Below are 17,487 nucleotides of genomic sequence, written 5' to 3'. Positions count from 1 at the left end.
AATCACATTAGGCTACAGCCCTATGACACTGTAGGCCTATGTGACAGTCTCGTTGGATAGTTATGTCTTCCTATTACTCTGTTTTCTTAACTTTGAATACATTTGTTGGAGCAAGGAAATAAATATTATGTATACACAGCAAGTCACCTGACAATAATGGCCTACTCTCCCTTTTTATTTACCTGTCATGTCTCTGATATGAACTGAGAAGCAAGGAAGCAAGGAAGGACTTTGCTTATTTTCTTTGGAGCTGCATAACCAAGTCCAAGTTCGTGGGCTAGAAGAACCATCCTCATATTTATATCAAATGCCACATCTCCCGTGGAGCACTCCTGCAGCCTGTCAAGAAATGACTCATCTTTGCGTTAGTAAGAATACAGTAGAAAATAATACAATACAATTACTTTATTCCATCTACGTCAACCTCAGTACGGTAAATATTCAACTGTCCATGTTCTAGACTAGGTTTAGGCTATTGTCTCTCTAAAAACAGGTATTTACAAAGTTAACAAAGGGTTTTAAGGAGAGGTATGTGATTAATTAACCTCTTGCCCCAAGACATTTCACATGATAATTATATTATGTCAGCTAAAAAATGGTTCTCAGATATCCCCTTTTGTACATCTCAAGCCACAATGCTACAATTTATTCCCATTGTGGACACTCTTATGTCTGATAAGGTTACTCAAGAAGGCAAAGCTCTTGTAACACAATTTACACTTGAAGGGCCTCTCCTTGGTGTGAACAGTCTGGTGCCTCTTCACATAGTTCGCCTCAGTGAAACGCTTCCCACATGTGGGACATGCATGCGGCTTGTCTGCGTCCGACCTAACGCTTGGCCTCCCACGTTGTGAGCCAATGACACCGGAGGTAAAAGCAGGAGCCACCACCCTCAGTTGGTTAGTCTTTGAGCTCCTTCCTTGACCTCTAGCCATTGTATGGGTGTTGTTGGGATTGTGTTCTGTGTTATGGGCTAGGTACCTCTTGTGGTGAATGCCCATCCTGACCATGTCTGTATTGGTGTGGTAAACCTGAGGTAGCCGAGGAAGGCTAGACCCAGGTCTTCTATGATGAGATCCTGAAGGGGAAGAGAGACTTCCTATTAGACTACCACCAGAGGGGTCTCCCACCACTCTCTGTGAAGGCTGAAGCCCAGGGTGACCTGCTCTGTTCATCATGGATACTGTGATGTTTGTATCATAGGAACAGGAGTGTCTATCTCTGTCTCTATCAGCTCCAGGCCCTGCTTCATCCCTGCACTGAGACTGTGAAGAGAAGGGTCTGGGCTGCAGACTGGATCCCTGACTGGAGCCTCTGTCTCTCTGATGACCACCAGGACTGAGGTTGTTCAGTCCACCTGTCCACTGGTTGTGTTCTGTGGGGTGGAGTCTCTGTCCCTCATGGTTCGGTCCTAGTTCCAAATCGGGAAGGAAGCGCGATGGTTCCTGATCCAGGGTTCTGATCCAGGGCCAGGGTTTGTGACCAGCCGCCTCAAAGTTCCAGTCTCTCCCGCCAGCAACACCTGATATCAGCAGGTCCTCATGGACTGCAGACTGTAAAAACTAATTGCACAGAAGAGCATAAAGGTTTATATAAGAAACTCCTTGCTGTACACACAGAAGCATGATATTATAAAATGTTAACCAGTCAAGCCCATCTCTAACATTGTGATTCAAGTACGTAACAATATGGAGCCATTGGATTTTATGATAAAAAAATGTCAATTTGTGTTGATTCAAGAATTAAGTATAATGTTTTGGTTCGACTGAGTTAAGGGAAACTCAGTCCCTGCAATGATGCAAAAATAACCAAGTCAGTCAGCACAGAGTTGAATATGTATTTAATTTCAACAAAATAGTCATACACTAACATAACTTTGAAGTACAGTACTTTTATTGCACAAAACAATGTGACAAGTAGAATAACTTCTCACTATGGTAACACTTGACCTTTTATTGTAAATCTGGTACCCTCACTTTGATAAAATACATTTTAGAATACTTTGGAAAAGGTTCAACGTTACATTGCACACATCTTCATCACTTCATGTTAAGTAAACATTAATTAAGACACTATCCTTACCTCACTATAAAAGCTAAAGCAGGGATGGGCAACTCCAGTCCTCGAGGGCCTGATTGGTGTCACACTTTTTCTCCATCCCTAGCAAAGACAGCTGATTAATCAAATTGCATTCTAAAATTAAGATCATGATTAGGTGATTATTGGAGTTAGCTGTGTTAGCTGGGGCAAAACTGTGACACCAAACAGGTCCTCGAGGACTGTAATTGCCCACCCCTGAGCTAAAGGGACATAGTTGTCACTTTTCATCAGTGAAGCATTTTTACAGACAGCATAACACCAACCATATAATATATTCTGCCTCATCATACTTATTCTTTCCTCAGTTCACCTCATCTAGTTCCCCACTACATCCGAAACCAACAGAATTAACTACAAAGACTAAGGTAGCTCCTCTCTGAGAACCTCTTCCTGCAGTGCATACAGGCGCATCTTCAGTTGGTGCTGGTGGGAGAAGCTCTTCTCACTGTAGGGTTTCTGTAGGGTTTCTCACCTGTGTGGTGCCTGTTCAGCTTGGACGAGTGAGAGAAACTTGCTTGGAACAGATGGCAACCAAACAGATTTTCCCCCGTGTGTATCCTCTGGTGGATCTACACCTGTTTGGGGAAACTGAAGGCTTTCCCACAGAACAAACACAGGAAGTGCTTATTATGGCCACTGGATCTACTGATAGCGTTACTACTACTGTCACTTGTCAATAGGCTTGTGTAGCCATTTAGTGTTGAGGCACTGGCATTGTCTGAGGTCTGGTTTAACATTAGGAAAGTGTGAGGAGGATGAAGGTCAGGGAGTGTCTGTGTTGTCGCAGGGTCCATGTTCCAGTTGATAGATCCTATATAAAGGCAGGCTGAAGGCGGCACCTGTTAGGGCAGTGGTAACCAACTGGTCGATCGGCAAACATTTCTGTAAAAACCCAATGATAAAGCTTTGCGTTCCTATTTATTTGTATTCGTCTCGCGCTGTTGGTGGTAGGTGCAACTGATTCAGCTGTGTTCCCACTGTACCTTAAGACACATGAAATGGGTCAACTCTGCTATCCCGGCAGGCCCGGAGAGCAAATCCAGAGCACTATAGGCCTACCTCCAGCCAATCAGACGGCTCAGATTACTGTGTCTACAGTAACGTAGCAAGCTTAAAAGAAAGCTACAGCCAAGTTGATACTGTGAGATTTCAAAACGTTTAAAACCATGACTAGAGAAAGACTGTCAACGAATACAGCAAAGAGCTGCTGTTTATATGAGTGAGTTCATGTTTAAGTTCTTACTCAGAACTGTCAACACTTTGTATTCAACACTTTTATAAGCCATAAAATGCACATTCGTCCTACTTCCACTGGCACTACAACCAGCACTGTAGTTGTAATGAATGAGTAGGAAAGTGTGGTAGGCTTGCGTTGTTGTTGTTATTGCGTTGTTGTTGTTTTTTTATTTTTTATATCGAAGAATATTTAACCTTCTCTGCTCATAGGAGTAACAACATGTGCATGAGGCAGACATAATGGGGTACGACTCCAGACCTTTTTAGTCAGTGACAGCAGCGGAAAGAGTGAGTGGCAGGACACTGGGAGGCAGAGCCCATCTGCTGCTCTCTCCCTCAGCTGAGACTGACCATCAGATGCAGGCACCATCAGCCCAGTAAAATAATTTAAATGTATGCTCACTCAGCTGTGCCTCACAAGTAATACAACAACTGATCTATTACCGGTGTGATCATATAGCCTATCTCAAATGTTGAAATATAATTTTTTACAAATTGTCCAAACAATGTATTGGCAGGGAAAGTCAAGCAATGCCAATATGCGGTGATAATGTATTGGGCCTATAGCCTACTTCACAAACCTCATTGCTACTGTACCGTTTTTAATAGGTTCATGTTGCATAAGCTTGCATTTTGACTCAGAAAGTGATCTTTACTCAGAAAAGGTTAGTGATCACTGTGTTAGGGGGTTAACCTGAGGCGCCATCAGTCTCTCTGAATCACAACTATAGGAGCAGCGCCTGTTCTCTCCCGCCGCATACGGACACCTCCCTGTCCTGGATGGAATCTACGCCTTGTCCTGGTCTCAGCCAGTCTGTTGTCATGGAGACTAAGTTCGGATGTTGTTTTGTGATCAACTGTCTGTTTCTGGTTAACAGTGTTGTTCCCCAGCCCAGAGTTGAGGACGCTGTTCCATCCACTGACCTCCACTATATCGCCGCTGGTCCTGTCTTGCTCAGTGATGTTGTCCCCTGGGTCCTTGGCTGCACCGGTCTGGGAATCCAAGATGACTGCCCAGTCTCCTCTGTTAGCCTCCAGCCACCCACCTACAAGAAGAGGTCAGAAATTAGACTAAAAACATGGCAGAGAAAACTCTACATATGGAGTTTTTTTTGTCAATTACCTGGTCAAGTTCATACATTATGTGTATGTAAACATAAGTTGTGTTGATTTCATTTAATGAATGAAGAAAATTCAGACAAGAAAATTGTCAGGCGCATCAGTTTTCCCATTGAAGATCTATTACTGTATGGAGGCTATATGTATTTCTCTCTTAACTTGCTCCCCCATCTTAGGTCCACTCAGCAGATCAATGCTCTCTGGTCCGTCTTCTATTGTCTCCACTTTGACCAGCAGCAGATGAGGCTTCCCATCCTCCATGTCTACTGACTGTAAGAGATACAGAGTGAGAGGATGTTGGATCAAGACATCTGATATCAGCACCCTGCTATGGAGCATCTTCTGATTGGGCAATGAAGGATTGCTATGAGTACTATGTAACATGTAAGTTAATTTGCTACTGGTTAGATAACTCAAAGACATTGTCCCACACTTTTGACAAAATATATCAAGACCTGGGCCCGTATCCACAAAGTCTAAGGATCAGGTCCCCACCTAATATCATTCAGACAGTAGTTCAGTGGGCTCACCTCAGTGAGACTGTGTGTGGTCCTGTGTTGCGCAGCTGGGTCCTCTGTGGGTTCAGGAGGAGGTGTAGGCTGGTTGTCCTCCATGACCATGGTCCCCTCAGGGTTCCCCAGACCCTCCTCACACCCCTCCTCCTGGAAGAGACAGGTGATACAGATTACACAGACATACACTCCCTCAGGTACGTACACACAAACATGGATAATAACACACTTGGGAGTGTTTACCCATCCCCACTACGTTTGAGTCCTATACTGTAGTCACAGAATGACTTCATTGTTATTAAACCCATCATGGTTGATGTAAATATGATGATGTGGGTAAATATAAGTCAGCTATGTCATCATCAGACAAACCTGACTAAACTATTTTGACATGTACAGTAGGTGTTTGTTAGTGTGTGGATATGTGTAAGTATATTTATTATATTTAAGTCTATATTGATTATAAAGCGCTTCCTTAATGAAAGTCTAAGAATGAAAAGTCCAATTTTATGTTTATTAAACATGAACAAGTGTCAAATACACCATATGAATACCACATAAAAATCTGCATGAACTTTTTTTATTAAAAGTGTCTTGGGAAAAAATGTATTGAGGATGGAAGTAATGAAACATGCATTTGCGGACATCATATATCCTACACAGTACAAACACAATATGTAACAGACTTTTTAGGCGTATATATATATATATATATATATATATCACACAATGTCTGGATGCAATATTCTACCCAGGAATATTAAACACTGAAATCGGTTACTCTCGTTATTCCAAATGCATCTGCGGATCTTTTCTGTTGACAACAATCAAAATGAATCTTTGTCTTTAATGCAGGGTTTGATCTAAATGTCAGAAGATATGGAGTGGAGTGGTTTTTCTGCTGGTGTATCCTGAGGTAGCTCCTTTCCGAGAACCTCTTCCTGCAGTGCGTACAGGAAAATGGCCTCCTCATGTGTGGACCTTCAGGTGCCTTTTCAGGTCACCTGCCTGGGCGAAGCGCATTGGACACTGGGTACAGCTGTAGGGTTTCTCCCCTGTGTGCACCCTCTGGTGCCGCTTCAGGTCACCAGCCTGGGCGAAGCACATGTGACACTGGGTACAGCTGAAGGGTTTCACCCCTGTGTGGACCCTCTGGTGCCTCTTCAGGTTGCCCGCATGGGCAAAGCGCATGTGACACTGGATACAGGTGAAGGGTTTCACCCCTGTGTGGACCCTCTGATGGATCTCCACCTTCTGGGAACAGCTGAAACCTTTGTTACAGAACATGCAGAGAAACCGCTTCTCTTTACCACCCGTTGTTGTTGCCCCTTCCCGCTCCTTGGCCTTTTGATCATTTGAGTTCGATACCTGTTCGAAAAGGATGCTGCCTTGTGAATTGGAAGGTGCCATCCACATGGTCACTCGGTGTAAAGGGGAGTGGGTTGCGACATTTAGATTGGTCTCTAAACTTTCCCTGTAGTCTAAGAAGTCACTTGTGTTGCCCTGCGAGTGTCCTTTTCCTAAGTGAGTCTCGTCTGCATTCCATGTCAGAGGAGCGTCATCCTCCACTTTCACAGTCACCTCATCTACGACCAGACCCTCCCCTTTCTTATCTAGGAACCCTTCAGAGTTTACACTACTACTGTACTGGTTCCAGTCCCCTCTCATTGGATTAGTCTGTGTATCTAATCCCACAGGCAAGTCACCAGACATCATCTGTGTCCCTGTAGCATATGAACAGGACGGATCATTGTGAGTCTGTAACGAGTCCTGATGGGACAAAACCGTCCTCGAGCTACCGTAAAGTATATACTCTGTGCAGGGAGCAGGGGGACAGCCCAGTCGCCCCAGGCCCGTTAAAGTCTTTGTGTCTGACTTGAGGACGGCGTTCGGCGTTCCACTGACCTCCGTGCCGCTTCGTTGGGTCCTGGGCTGCACTGGGGCAGTGGTGGGTTCATCCGTGGCTACAGGGGGCTCTCTAGCCGCACCAGTCTGGATGTCTCTGCTATGCTGTGGGTCCTCCTCTCCTTCAGACCTCTCCTGCTTGACCCCAGGACCTGCAGCCTCTGCATCTGCAGACTGACATAAGAAGAGAGGAGGTTATTACCGATACATGAGTTGAGTTGGATAACAATGTCGTAGGGAAGATAACAATGCCTCTATGGCAGATTAATTAGGATGTACATGTAAGCAAGTGAATAGCCACGTTTGATTTACAAATAACACCATTTTTATGCAACACTATTACACTAACCTCTATCATGATAATGTGCTGGATCGAGGTTCCATTCCCCTCATCAACAGTGATTGGTTGGTCATCTCTCCATGTATTGTGTCCCACAGGCTTCACAAAGCTCCTGTGGCCTCCAGTGAGATGTCCTTCACCTGAGAGCGTTTGGGGGAAAGAGGTGGTTAGGTTAACTACTGTCAATGTTCAACGGTATATTGTACATTATTGACAATGTCTAGAAATGGCAAGGACATAAGGTAATTTATCTTGATATACAGGGCGGTAGGTAGCCTAGCGGTTAGAGCGTTGGGCCAGTAACCAGATGGTTGCTGGTTTGAATACCCAAGCCAACAGGGTTTTTACTATCTATGTATTATGTTCCATGTATTACATTGTTTTCATTGATTAAATCATAGGCAATGCTGTAAATTAATAATCAGGTTAGAATATATTGTTTCTTTGCTAAATAATCTGCGGAATTATTGCATACTATCCAAAAACGGACCAAGACCCAATTCTGGGTAATACCTATGAACACATGTGCAGCTGAGAACGGGGCGACAACCCATGCCTTCTGTAAAATGTAACGTTACCTCTTGACATTCCTCTGTATTTGTCGAGGATCTTGACACTACTGGGTCGAATGGCGAGGACGCGCTCCCGTGACACCTTCAGTTCCAGTAGCTGTAGTCTCCTCCGCAATGACCTGTTTTCTTTCTGGCTTTGAGTTATTTCCAAACGAAACACTGCATAGTCGTCGTCTACGAGTTTACAGATCTCTGCCACGGCTGCATTCGCTAACACCTCCATGATGGAGGCTATTTGAGTTTGAAAAACCATACAGTTAGCCATTGTTAGCAGCTAGCTAGCGTTACCTAGATAACACCTATCAACCAAGTCCTGTCTCCAAAGCGAATTAAAGACTACATGTCGTAAGTATGTGATGCTGTGCAGTTAAATTATTCCTATTTTGTATTCCAGGGTGTTAATAATGAATAAAATCTAAATAACAACAAAAACGCTAACGTGGAAAATGTTCTTAGTGTTCACTTCCGTTTACACTCTTCTTCGTGTGGCTTTCCCGGCAGACTAGACGCTTAGTTGCGTATTGCTGTCTTTCACAGGTCGTAGTGTGAAATGTAAAGTAAATTGGGGGGATTTAATTGCACCCCCATCTTACCCTACATACACGCCACTATTCCCAACAAACCCACCACCTCTTCCCACTATTTTGGCCCTAAAAGTTATCTGCTACTACTACCAAATCAATCTTCTGGAATTTCTGTTCCATCTGTGCAATGCAATTTTAGACAATGGGATGATTCTGTTCAACATGAATGGAGATCAGGGCTTTATTGTGGGAATTTAGGTCATCAAAGTATTATTACATTTCACTTGTTTTTCTTACAATGTACTCATATATACATTTTATTATTGTATCGGGTATTTTTTTAAATATATTTTGTGTTAAAATAAAGCAAATGTTATGTCTTTTTTTGCATAAATAAACATTGTTCTTGAATATATTAATACATTAACATAAAAGGGAGGAACAAGGCTGCAACCACCAATCACTTGCTCCGTCTACCCAACCTGTACTCACCTAGACTGTCTAGACTGACTCAATAATTACTGTTGTTGTCATGTTCTCTTGCATAATTCAACGAGCGAGTTAAAAATCAACATGCTTAGCTCTAGATTACACCTATCAAACATACATTACATTGCGAGATCAGACGTAATATCACTATGCAGAAAAATGTATCCATGCTTTTGTTACTTCTAGGTTAGACTACTTGCAATGCTCTACTTTCCGGCTACCCGGATAAAGCACTAAATAAACTTCAGTAAGTGTTAAATACGGCTGCTAGAATCCTGACTAGAACCAAAAAAATGTATCATATTACTCCAGTGCTAGCCTCCCTACACTGGCTTTACTGCTAACCTACAAAGCATTACATGGGCTTGCTCCTACCTATCTCTCTGATTTGGTCCTGCCGTACATACCTACACGTACGCTACGGTCACAAGACGCAGGCCTGCCAATTGTCCCTAGAATTTCTAAGCAAACAGCTGGAGCCAGGGCTTTCTCCTATAGAGCTACATTTTTATGGAATGGTCTGCCTACCCATGTGAGAGACGCAAACTCGGTCTCAACCTTTAAGTCTTTACTGAAGACTCATCTCTTCAGTGGGTCATATGATTGAGTGTAGTCTGGCCCAGGAGTGTGAAGGTGAACAGAAAGGAGCCTGAGTAGGCCCCATCACCAGCAGCAGGACCCAGAAATGATTCATGTGAAGAAAGTGGATTTTGTGGATGGGAGTAAATGGCACTGCACAAGTTGAAAAGAAGTCAAGAAAGATAGACTTCACTTCTGCAACGGAACACTTTCTGGGATGAAAATATTTGACGAGGCTCTACATGGAGTACTGTCTCATGCAGTCCCACCCTCTCAGGCCCCAGAGACTGAACATGGTATTTTGTTTTTCATGACTGAAGGAAATGTGAATGTAGTTTTGTAAATGTTTTGTAAAATGTTATTTTCCCATCCCCATAATGGAATTCACATTTATTTTATGATTTTTTTCCCCCCACCCCCGTCCAGTTGGTGGCGGCAGTACACACCATTTGCGTGTAGTTCGCCATAAAACCTCACAGAAGAAGAAGTTAACGGAAGTAAGCGTTGACCAAGATCAATTTTCACGTTAGTGTTTTTGTTAGATTCATTAACACAATGGAACTCAAACTATGACTAATTTAACTGCACACCATCACATATTTGCCCCAGGTAGTCTTTAATTTGCGTTGGAGACAAGACTTGGTTGATAGATGTTAGGTAACGCTAGCTAGTAGCTGTTAACAATGGATAACGGTATGGTTTTTCACACTCAAATAGCCTCCATCGTGGAGGTGCTAGCGAATGCAGCCGTGGCAGAGATCTGTAAACTCGTAGACGACGACTATGCAGTGTTTCGTTTGGAAATTTCCCAAAGCCAGAAAGAAAACAGGGGATTGCGGAAGAAACTACAGCAACTGGAACTGAAGGTGGCACGGGAGCGCGCAGAGAGGACAACGCGAGAGCGGGTCCTCGCCAGTCGTCCCAGTAGTGTCAAGATCCTCGACCGATACAGAGGAATGGCAAGAGGTACATTTAGCAGAAGGTCGAGCTGCGCGGCCTTTCTCCCCACTGCACTTGTGTAACTTTAGATGTGTTAACCAGAATTGGGTCTTGGTCAGTTTTTGGATAGTATGCAATAATTCCTCTGATTACTTAACTATCTTGCACAAACACACCATATCATATTCTAACCAGGTTCTTGATTTACTGCATTTCCTATTATTTATGCATTGAAAACAATATGATGCCTAGAACATCATCAATTGATCTATAAATAGTATATCAAGAAGTTATGCAAAGTGTTAAGTTACATCCTTGCCAATTCTAGACCGTGTCAATAGGTTATAATATACCGTTGAGCATTGACAGTAACTAACCTAACCACTTATTTAATTAAGCAATAAGCCCAAGGGGATGTGGTATATGGCCAATATACCATGGTGCTTGGGCTGTTCTTATGGACAATGCAACACGGAGTGTCTGGATACAGCCCGTAGCCGTGGTATATTGGCCATATACCACAAACCCCTAGAGGTGCCTTATTGCAATTATAAACTGGTTACAAATGTAATTATAGAAGTAAAAGTAAATGTTTTGCCATACCTGTGGTATACAGTCTGACATGGCTGTCAGCCAATCAGCATTCAGGGCTCGAACCACCCAGCTTATAACCCCTAATAATTCTCTAAGGTGAAGGACATCTCACTGGAGGCCACAGGAACTTTGTGAAGCCAGCGGGACACAATACATGGAGAGATGACCAACCAATCACTGTTGACGAGGGAAGTGGAACCTCAACCCAGCACGTTATCATGATAGAGGTTAGTGTAATAGTGTTGCATTAAAAATTAGTTACTTTGTGAATAAAATGTGGTCTGTTTATTTCAGAAAGGCTCCCCTCAGCTATTCACTAGTTTCCATTTACATCGTAATTTAACTGCCATTGGGGAGTTTGTTAGACTTCCCTATGACATTGTTATCCAATTCAACTCATGTACCAGTAATAACTTCCTTTCTTCTTGTCAGTCTGCAGAGGCAGCAGGTCCTGCGGTCAAGCTGGAGAGGTCTGAAGGAGAAGAGGATCCATGGCACAGTAGAAACATCCAGACTGGAACGGCTGGCGTGCACCCTGTAGCCACAGTGCAGCCCAGGACCCAACACAGCATCACGGAGGTCAGTGGAACGCCGGAGGTTAGTGGAACGCAGAACGTCTTCCTCAAGTCAGAAACAGATATCGAGACTTTAACGGTGCTGGACCAACTGGGCTGTCCTCCTGCTCCCCACTCAGAGCATTTACTTTATGGTAACACGAGCCCGAGGACAGTTTTGTCTCATCAGGACCCAAGTGACTCGTTACAGACTGGCAATGATCCATCCTGTTCATACTCTACAGGGACAGAGATGATACCTGGTGACATGCCTGTGGGCTTAGATACACAGACTAATCCAATGAGAGGGAACTGGAACCCGTACAGTAGTAGTGTATATTCTGAAGGGTGCCTAGATAAGAAAGGGGAGGGTCTGGTCGTAGATGAGGTAAAAGTGGAGGGCGACACTCCTCTGACATGGAATGCAGATGAGACTCAGTTAGAAGGACACTCGCAGGGCAACACTAGTGACTTCTTAAACAACAGGGAGAGCTTAGAGACAAATCTAAATGTCGCAACCAACTCCCCTTTACATGCGTTCAGGGATCGCGACCCAGTGTCTAAGTCGATGGCACCTTCCGATTCACACGGCCGCATTCTTTTCGATCAGGTATTGAACTCAAACAACAGGGCTCAGGCTCAGGCAGGGGGAGCCACATCAGGCAATAGTAAAGAGAAACGGTTCCTCTGCATGTTCTGTAACAAAGGCTTCAGCTGCCTCCAGAAGGTGGAGGTCCACCAGAGGATCCACACTGGGGTGAAACCCTTCAGCTGTACCCAGTGTCACATGTGCTTCAGCCAAGCTGGCACCCTGAAGAGGCATCATAGGGTCCACACAGGGGAGAAACCATTCAGCTGTACCCAGTGTCACATGCGCTTCGCCCAGGCTGGTGACCTGAAGAGGCACCAGAGGGTCCACACGGGAGAGAGGCCCTTCGCCTGTATGCACTGCAGGATGAGGTTCTCAGAGAGGAGTTGCCTCAGGACACACCAGCAGAAAAACCATTCCACTGTATAACATAGAAAGTAAAAATTCCACCCAACCGCTTCTGACTTTTAGATCAAACCCTACATTAAAGACAAAGATGTATTGTCATTGTCAGCAGAAAAGATCCACAGATGAATTTGGACTAATGAGAGTAACATATTTCAGTGTTCAATATTACTGGGTAGAATATTGCATCCAGACATTGTGTGATATATAAGCCTAAAGTCTGATACATATTGTATTTGTACTGTGTAGGCTATATGATTTTCACAAATGCCTTTTTCATTGCTTCCATTCAACAACTTATTTTTTTCCCCCCAAGACACTTGAATGAATACAGTTGTTTTTGTTGATGTGTATGTGTATGTGTGGTTTTCATATGATATATTTAACACTTGTTTATGTTTAATAAACACAAAATGTGACTTTTCATTCTAAGACTTTCATTGAGACTCTCTTTAGTATACATCACATCTGATCTCACCCTATTCTGCATACATACAACAGTGCTTTATAACCAATATACACTTACTAAATATACCCACACACTAACAATCACCTACTGTACACGTCATTATAGTTTAGTCAGGTTTGTCTGATGACTTTTGACTTATCATAGCTGACTTGTTTTTACCCACATTATCATATTTATGTCCACCATGATGGGTTTAACAACAATGAAGTCATTATATAACTACAGTATAGGACTCAAAAATAGTGGGGATGGGTAAACACTCCATGTTGAAAGTGTGTTTATTATCTGTGTGTATGTACCTGAGGGAGTGTATGTCTGTGTGATCTGCATCACGTCTCTCTTCCAGGAGGAGGAGGGTCCAGAGGTGCTGCGTATGAAGGAGGAGGGGTGTGAGGAGGGTCTGTGGAACCCTGAGGGGAACATGGTCATGGGGGACAACCAAACTACACCTCCTCCTGACCCCACAGAGGAACTAGCTGAGCAGCACAGGGCCACATACCGTCTCACTGAGGTGAGCCCACTGTGAACTACAGTCTGTATGGTATTAGGTCAGGACCCATATCCACAAAATGTGTCAGAGTAGATTTGCAGATCTAGGAGCAGTTTTGCCTTTTCTATTTGGAAAAATCCTTGATTATCACTTGTACTCTGAGACTAGGTGCCCAGGTCTTGATTATTTTTGTTTTAAGTGTGGGACGATGCCTTTGAATTATTCGTTGATTTTATTACTTGACACTCTTAAAGTTACATGCTAGCTGTACCTGAAGACTTCCAGTCTTTGCGCTAAGCTGGCTCGCGAAATTGCCTCTAACTTCTTGCATACTGGATGCAGAGACGTAAAAATGGTATCCACAGGTTAATCTGACTGAAGAAGTAGATAGTTGCCAAAATCACAAACTATCCCTTTAAAGAGTGTCAAGTAATCAAATCAACTAACACGTTTGCATAGTATTAATAGCAATCCCTCATTGTCCAATCAGAAGATGCTCCATAGCACAGTGCTCATATCAGATTTATTGATCTAACATCCTCTCACTCTGTATCTCTTACAGTCAGTAAACATGGAGGATGGGATGCCTGATCTTCTGCTAGTCAAAGAGGAGACAATAGAAGACGGACCAGAGAGCATTGATCTGCTGAGTGGACTAAAGATGGGGGAGCAAGGTAAGGGAGAAATACATATAGCCCACATACTGTAATAGATCTTCAATGGGAATACTAATGTGCCTGGCTATTAATTTTCTATTAAACTCATATGAAACAATATGAGTACTTTATTTATTAAACAATATCAATTCAATTTGTATAAAATACAAAACTGAAATGTGTACACCAAGTGTACAAATCATTAGGAACACCTGCTCTATCCATGATATAGATTGACCATGTGAAAATTAGGATCCCTTATTGATGTCACCTGTTATATCCACTTTAATCCTTGTAGATAAAGGGAGGAGACAGGTTAAAGAAGGGTTCTTTAAGCCTTGAGACAATTGAGACATGAATTGTGTATGTGTGCCATTCAGAGGGTGGGTAAGACCAAATTTTTAAGTGCCTTTGAACAGGTTATGGTAGTAGGTGCCAGGTGCACCGGTTTGAGTGTGTCAAGAACTGCAACGCTGCTGGGTTTTTCATGCTCAACGGTTTCCTGAGCGTATCAAGAATGGTCCACCACTCACAGGACATCCAGCCAACTTGACACAACATTGGCGTCAACATGGGCCAGCATCCCTGTGGAACACTTTCGACACCTTGTAGAGTCCATGCCTCAACAAATTGTGGCTGTTCTGAAAGGAAATGGGGGTGTCACTCAATATTAGGAAGATATTCCTAATGTTTTGTACACTCGGTGTATCTTAACATAAGTCAGACATCACCAGGAAAATACACAAAAAATCCATGTCTAAAAATCTATCCATGCGTCATGTTTGTTAAGTCTTGACAGTAACATTTTCCTGTAGATGGTTGGCTGGAAGCGAACAGAGGAGACTGGGAGGCCATCTTGGATTCCCAGACAGGTGCAGCCAATGGCCCAGGGGACAACATAACCGAGCAGGCCAGGACCAGAGGCGACATAGTGGAGGTCAGTGGATGGGACAGTGTAATCAACTCTGGGCCGGGGAACAACACTGTTTACCACAACCAGAAACAGACAATCGAACAGAAATCAACATCCGAACTTACTCTCCATGATAACAGACTGGCTGAGACCAGGGCGAGGCGTAGACAAGGAAGGAAGTGTCCGTATGCAGCGGGTGAGAACAGACACAGACTCGGCTAGCGATGCTCCATCCTGCTCCTATAATTGTGTTTCAGACAGAGTGATGGCGCATGAGGTTGACCCCCTAACAGGTGCTGCCTTCAGCCTGCCTTCTGTAGGATCTATCAACTGGAACATGGACCCTGTGACAACACAGACACTCCCTGGCCTTCGACCTCCTCACACTCTCCTAATGTTTAACCAGACCTCAGAAAATGCCAGTGCATCAACACTAAATGGTTAGACAAGCCCATTGACAAATGACAGTAATACAGATGGAATAAGTAAAGGTGGTGGCGCTTACCGTTTTCATTCTGTGGGAAAGCCTTCAGTTTCCCCAAACAGGTAGAGATCCACCAGAGGATGCACAAAGGGGAGAAATCGTTCAGCTGCCACCTGTGCCAGGCTAGTTTCTCAGACTCAACCAACCTGAAGAGGGTCCACCCAGGGGAGAAATCCTACACCTTCCCCAGATTCCCCACCTGAAGATCTACACAGGAGAGGGGCCATTTGCCTGTGTTCTCAGAGAGGAGCTACCTCAGGATACACTAGCAGAAAATGCACACGGCCCATGTATAGTGAAATGTAATGTAGTGCTAGTTATACTGAACAAAAATATAAATGCATCATGCAACAATTGGGTGAGTTAAAGTTTATATAAGGAAATCAGTCAATTGAAATGAATTCATCAGGCCCTAATCTATGGATTTCACATGACTGGGCAGGGGTGCAGCCATGGGTGGGCCTGGGAGGGCATAGGCCTCCCCACCTGGGAGCCAATGCTAATCCTCTGGGGTGCCAGGCCCAGCCAATCAGAAGGAGTTTATCCTCACAAAAGGGCTTTATTACAGACAGTAATACTCCGTTTCATCAGCTGTCCGGGTGGCTCGTCTCAGACGATCCCGCAGGTGGAGAAGCTGGATGTGGAGGGCTGGCGTGGTTACACGTGGTCTGGTTGAGGCCAGTTGGATACAGCCAAATTCTCTAAAACGACATTGGAAGCAGCTTATGGTAGAGAAATTAACATTAAGTTCTCTGGCAACATCTCTGGTGGACATTCCTGCAGTCAGCATGCCAATTGTATCTTCCCTCAAAACGTGAGATATCTGTGGCTTTGTGTTGTGAGACAAAACTGCACATTTTAGAGTGGCCTTTTATTGTCCCCAGCAAAAGGTGTACCTGTGTAATGATCATGCTGTTTAATCAGCTTCTTGAAATGCCACACCTGTCAGATGGATGGATTATGTTGGCAAAGCAGGAATGCTCACTAACAGGGATGTAAACAAATTTGTGCACAACATTTGAGAGAAATAAGCTTTTTGTGCATATGGAACATTTCTGGGATCTTTTATTTCAGCTCATGAAACATGGGACCAACACTTTACATGTGTGTTTATATTTTTGTTCAGTATAGTTTGTTGGTAGTTAATTATTTTGGTTTTTGATATCGTAGGGAACTTGTTGAGGTAACATGAGGAAAGAATTAGTGTGATAAGGTGATGGTTGTTGTGATGGTGTCTGTAAAAATGCTTCACTGATGAAGTGACAACTAATTCTCTTTAGGTTGATGGTGTTTCATAGTGAGATAAAGATAGTGCCTTATTTCATGTTTACTTGACATGAAGTAGTGAAGATGTGTGTAGTGTTGAACCTTTTCCAAAGTATTCTAATAAATTATTTATGTAGTAGTGAAGATGTGTCAAAGTCCCGTGTGAGAGTGCATGACAGTTTTGCTCAAATTAAAGACTAAATTGACTGTGTGTGACTGATTTGTAAAAAATAAATAATTTACCCCCTAAAAAATAAAAATTTACCCCCTAAACTGTGACTGAGTTTCCCTCATCTCAGTCGAACCAAAACATCATACAGTGCATTCAGAAAGTATTTACTTTTTCCACATTTTAAGTTAAAGCCTTATTCTAAAATGAATGAAGTAGTTTTTTCCCCTTATCAATCTACACACAATACCCCATAATGACAAAGCGAGAACAGGTTTAGTCATTTTTGCACATTTATAAAAAAAAATGTTCAAAACAGAATTACCTTATTTACATAAGTATTCAGACCATTTGCTGTTAGACTTGAAATCGAGGTCAGGTGCATCCTGTTTCCATTGATCATCCTTGATGTTTCTACAACTTCCACCTGTGGTAAATTCAATTGATTGGACATGATTTGGAAAGGCACACACCTGTCTATATAAGGTCCCACAATTGACAGTGCATGTCAGCGCAAGATTCAAGCTATGAGGTCGAAGGAATTGTCCGTAGAGCTCCGAGACAGAATTGTGTCAAGGCACAG

The 17,487-nt window shown here is 43.3% G+C and overlaps 2 protein-coding genes across 5 annotated transcripts; one reads left to right on the top strand and one right to left on the bottom strand.

The window, feature by feature from the left end:
• Positions 1 to 390: 390 nt before the first annotated feature.
• LOC109894755 (transcriptional regulator prz1-like) lies at positions 391 to 8,312 on the bottom strand. Of its 2 annotated transcripts, none has more exons than XM_031828145.1 (7): positions 7,791 to 8,312; positions 7,222 to 7,352; positions 6,873 to 7,046; positions 4,986 to 5,117; positions 4,614 to 4,725; positions 4,261 to 4,382; positions 391 to 1,562 (listed from the first exon to the last, which is right to left on the bottom strand). In XM_031828145.1, exons 1-7 carry the CDS (start codon positions 8,047 to 8,049, stop codon positions 639 to 641), a joined length of 1,854 nt encoding a protein of 617 aa, XP_031684005.1. In that variant the 5' UTR covers positions 8,050 to 8,312; the 3' UTR covers positions 391 to 638. The 2 variants fall into 2 exon arrangements, with proteins under 2 accessions (XP_031684005.1, XP_031684006.1); XM_031828146.1 differs by lacking the exon at positions 391 to 1,562 and adding an exon at positions 1,824 to 2,695.
• A 1,062-nt stretch (positions 8,313 to 9,374) lies between these two features.
• On the top strand, positions 9,375 to 16,942 carry LOC109894079 (zinc finger protein 23-like). Of its 3 annotated transcripts, none has more exons than XM_031828200.1 (6): positions 9,375 to 10,342; positions 11,006 to 11,136; positions 11,342 to 11,488; positions 13,273 to 13,437; positions 13,979 to 14,090; positions 14,888 to 16,942. In XM_031828200.1, the coding sequence occupies exons 1-6, from the start codon at positions 10,060 to 10,062 to the stop codon at positions 15,205 to 15,207; spliced, it is 1,158 nt and encodes a 385-aa protein (XP_031684060.1). In that variant the 5' UTR covers positions 9,375 to 10,059; the 3' UTR covers positions 15,208 to 16,942. The 3 variants fall into 3 exon arrangements, with proteins under 3 accessions (XP_031684060.1, XP_031684059.1, XP_031684058.1); XM_031828199.1 differs by having other exon boundaries at positions 11,342 to 11,506; XM_031828198.1 differs by lacking the exons at positions 13,273 to 13,437; positions 13,979 to 14,090; positions 14,888 to 16,942 and having other exon boundaries at positions 11,342 to 12,883.
• Positions 16,943 to 17,487: the final 545 nt, after the last annotated feature.

The sequence above is a fragment of the Oncorhynchus kisutch genome, linkage group LG7, assembly GCF_002021735.2.
Source record: "Oncorhynchus kisutch isolate 150728-3 linkage group LG7, Okis_V2, whole genome shotgun sequence".
NCBI classification, from domain to species: Eukaryota; Metazoa; Chordata; class Actinopteri; order Salmoniformes; family Salmonidae; genus Oncorhynchus; species Oncorhynchus kisutch.
Note: the sequence above shows the minus strand (reverse complement) of the source record. Positions and strands in the feature narration are given on the sequence as shown.